The sequence below is a fragment of the Syzygium oleosum genome, unplaced genomic scaffold, assembly GCF_021117445.2.
Source record: "Syzygium oleosum isolate NSW1041296 unplaced genomic scaffold, Sole_v2.1 Sole_v2.36, whole genome shotgun sequence".
Lineage (NCBI taxonomy): Eukaryota > Viridiplantae > Streptophyta > Magnoliopsida > Myrtales > Myrtaceae > Syzygium > Syzygium oleosum.
Window position 1 is genome coordinate 2,994,934 of NW_026607520.1, and position 3,796 is coordinate 2,998,729.

At 39.7% G+C, this 3,796-nt stretch overlaps 1 protein-coding gene across 1 annotated transcript; it reads right to left on the bottom strand.

Annotated features, from left to right (window-relative positions):
* Window positions 1-1,200: 1,200 nt before the first annotated feature.
* LOC115693638 (uncharacterized) lies at window positions 1,201-3,207 on the bottom strand. Its single transcript, XM_030620664.2, has 2 exons — window positions 2,707-3,207; window positions 1,201-1,499 (listed from the first exon to the last, which is right to left on the bottom strand). Exons 1-2 carry the CDS (start codon window positions 3,110-3,112, stop codon window positions 1,342-1,344), a joined length of 564 nt encoding a protein of 187 aa, XP_030476524.1. The 5' UTR covers window positions 3,113-3,207; the 3' UTR covers window positions 1,201-1,341.
* Window positions 3,208-3,796: the final 589 nt, after the last annotated feature.

Below are 3,796 nucleotides of genomic sequence, written 5' to 3' on the forward strand. Positions count from 1 at the left end.
AGAAGTTTAACATAAATGGCTATATCTTATAAACATCAATGGAACAGCACATGATACAAGCAAAACAAATTTACCTAGATAAAATACAGCACCAATCCCCAGAAGAGACAGATCTCTATCCAACAAGAACTTCCAGATTTCACATACCTACTAGAGTTAAGCTGTATTAGGTCCTTCAATGCTTTTAATACACTCACGCTCAGCCCACTCAAATGTGGCAATAATATGCAAAGACAGCAGTCCAACCTGACAATGAGCATATACCCAGAATGTCTCTCACTTGTCACTTCTAATCATGCCAAGACAAACTGACATTTACAGATCCCTGAGAAGATCCAGTCAACATAATTCAGTATCATTGAAGTATACCAACACCATGGGCACCTGATGAAGAAATGCCACTCTAAATGTCAATGGTCACCAACTTGATTCTTAATGCTGATTCTAAATGTCAGATGACAGTCACTGTAGATGATAACTAAATCACAACGGAGTGGATTGAAGACGGCAGCTAAGTAATCCCCCCAATTGAAAATAGTAAATAATTTTTCAAGGATGATATAAGGATTCAGTGTTAAGAAAGGAGATAGGAAATGCTAAATATTTATTAGTAAACCTTGTAAAAGTGAGCCACTAGCTGTACGATTGTAATTTTTTCTGCACCACTTGGTCCAACCAGAGTACATCACCCTTTTCTTATACATATCAACAAACGAAGCAGAAGGCTCGGCTTGTAAAGCACAACATACTCAATAAAAACTGCAGAGTCGAGTTTCATATGTCCACTTTTAGACCAACCATGAACCGCACTGCAGTGCAACCTCAAAACTGCTAAACTTTCCTTTAAAGAACTGTGGAGTTATATTTTTGAAAGTACAAACCTTAACAGTATCATGTTGAGCATGCACAAGCAAGAGCTCTGTCGACCAGTTCGCAATAGCTGTAAAGTTTGAATGGCCCAAAAGTATGATATTCAACTTAAAAGCTGAAAACAGGAGTAGGCTAACTCCATGGCATAGCGACATGATAAAAAAGTTCTACCAGACTTGCACATCTCAGCATCTCCAAAACAATGTCCATGACAAAATAATATCTCTAAAACCTTAAAGTCATTCCACAAGATCAGAACAATATGTTTCTTTGAAGCATATCACAGAAATCGACGTGGTCCACAACCAACGAAATAGCCACTCCACGAGGTTGGAAAGGGAAAAAATGAATTACTGTATAATTCATCTCTTTTTATATCTCAAGTTCATTGTCATTCAATGCCGTTGCAAAGCTCTTACAAAGATCTGAACAACAGTAGCAAAACAACCCAATGTATAAGCAAGCCCGCATTCAAAGTTCATCCTCCATCCTCAAGTACTCTCCAATATCTGCCTGATGAAGTACGACAAGCCCATTTGGATCCAACTTCCTACAATCCTGTGTTGACCTTTGCGAAATCCCAAATCCCAAAGGCACGTCAGACATTGAAAAAACCACCACTCCATCACCTGTCACAACATTTATTTTCAATTATCAGATCTCTTTCAATCAATTAATGAACCATTTTCTGCCACACAAGTATGAAAACAAGGAAGACAAATTGAACTGGCGACTTCTTGAGTATTGGTCTGGGTGGAATAATCTCCTGTCCCTAATTAATCAATTTTTGACAAATCTAAATAAAAAGTGGAAAACAAACATCCTCAAAGCTACACTTAGTTTTAAAAAAAAAAAATAAACAGCTGTTTATCTTCAACATCACATGATATGATTGTACTCCCGTGTTTTCATTGATCTAGAATCTATCTCCTTTTGTCTAAGAACCAAGATATTTGACTAACCAAAACCAAGAGCAGAAAAACAGAGCTAAATCAATTTAAACAGACTAGAACCTTAATTTCTTCAAAAAGAAAATCTCAATCTTCATTCTCACTTAATTGAGGGTTCTTACATTCATGAATAAAATAACATAAAGTACAAAACCAAAAATTACATAGCAAGAAAATTTTCTATAAAGAAGGGCCGATAGTAAAGGAAAAGGAGGAGTAGGAGTAGGGCTAATTTGGACGGACTTAAATGACCGAGATGGACAATGAGACAAAACCAAGAGGAAAGAGAGCCATGGAAAGAAAAGAGATCGATGACTGAAAATCCCGATTAGAGATAGCAACTTTAGCCAGAGTAGGAGTTCCCTCCATCATCTCCGTCGAGGCCACATTTTACCAGCAAATTACAGTGGATCCATCGGATTGAAACCTGACCTAAGGATGAGATTACCCTGGGGTTCTATGTTGCAAATGTTCTCTTCAATACGGTTGCCTTGACCGGGCTCTTCAACCTAAGGCATTTACCCGAAAAAACAGGGGATTCAAGCTGAAATTTCAATCTATGTAGATACTTCTTCAGCCCATAAAAAGACCACAAAGCCACAGTACATCACCAATTAAAACATTGACTACATAGCCTATCAGCACAAAGTGAAAATTCTAAGTTCAATTCATACGATAGCGTATGAAACTTCAGATGAAGTTTCTTCATTTCGCCACCCAATCACATTCCTTTCCATCTAAGTTTCTACGCCCACCGCTTCGCATCGCTCTCGCATTCCAAAATCCAGACACACCCCACAACACCTCAAGCCGAAACATTACATCATATTCACCAAACAACACCTAAAATTGCAGAATCTTTTATTAGCTGAAATCTACACATCACCTGGGTTGATGTTCTCAGTGATCCTCCCCAGCCCGCCCTTCAACACGTGGTTCCCGTAGAGGAACGACATCTCGGAGGTGGGCTTGAGCCAGACCTTGTGCTTGGCGTTGGCGGCCAAGATGCCCAGCGCCTGGACCGTCAGGTGGAAGCTGCCGCCCTTGGTGAACTTGCCGACGCAGGTGCCGAGTGAGGCGAGGTTGTGGCGGCCGACGTTTGTGGCGCGCCTGACCAGCGACTCGCTGACGTAGTAGACCCGGTTCTTGCAGAGGCGGAAGCAGTAGCGGCCTGGGGCCGGGTCGGGGCCCTCGTGGGAAGGGCCGTCGACGATGTTCTTGAGGTTGTTGCCGGTGAACTTGAAGAGCTTCTCGAACACCTGGGTCGTCTCCTTCTCGTCCAGCGTTCTCATCGCGCGTTCTTGAACTTGAGCCGCTTCTTCTTCTTCTTCAGAGGTTTTTGTCGCGATTGTATGTGTTGTTTGTTGTTGCTCTGCATGTTCCGGTCGGTCTTTGCTAGGGTTTTACGGAGGGTTTTCCTTCATTGGATGGGACTATTCCCCAACTAAATCAATTTACTCTTTTTTCTTCACGGGATAAAACAATATTTTCTTATTTACATCGTTTCCTCCAATTTAGTTATTTTCCTATAAGTTGATCCCACAAAAGACCCAAACTGATACACTTATGATAAATTTATCATAAACTAATTTTTCGACCACCAAAAATCCAAAACTGGTATATTTTATGATAAATTTACCCTATGTTAAATTGTATTTAACCCTGAAAAATCATAAATTGGTAAATCTATGACAAACATAAGGGTAAAACCCTAAACTGATACACCTGTTAACTGCCACATGTCATCAAACTCATCAAGTTAATGGTAAAATTTAACATAAACTAACGGAGGGTAAATTTATCACAAGTGTACTATTTTGAAGTTTTTTGTGGTTAAAAGATTAGTTTGGGGCAAATTTATCTCAGGCATACCAGTTTGGGGTTTTTGGTGGTATTAACCTTTTCTAAAATTCGCAAAAACAATCAAAAAATACAATTTCTAAAGAATGAAGAGAAAGTAATAGGCTATAATGAGG

Excerpts from the sequence above, each read along its gene's own strand:
- LOC115693638 (XM_030620664.2), bottom strand. The coding sequence starts at position 3,112 with ATGAGAACGCTGGACGAGAAGGAGACGACCCAGGTGTTCGAGAAGCTC. Across the intron at positions 1,500-2,706 it reads CACTGAGAACATCAACCCAG|GTGATGGAGTGGTGGTTTTT; the intron begins GTGATGTGTAGA and ends ATGTTGTGACAG.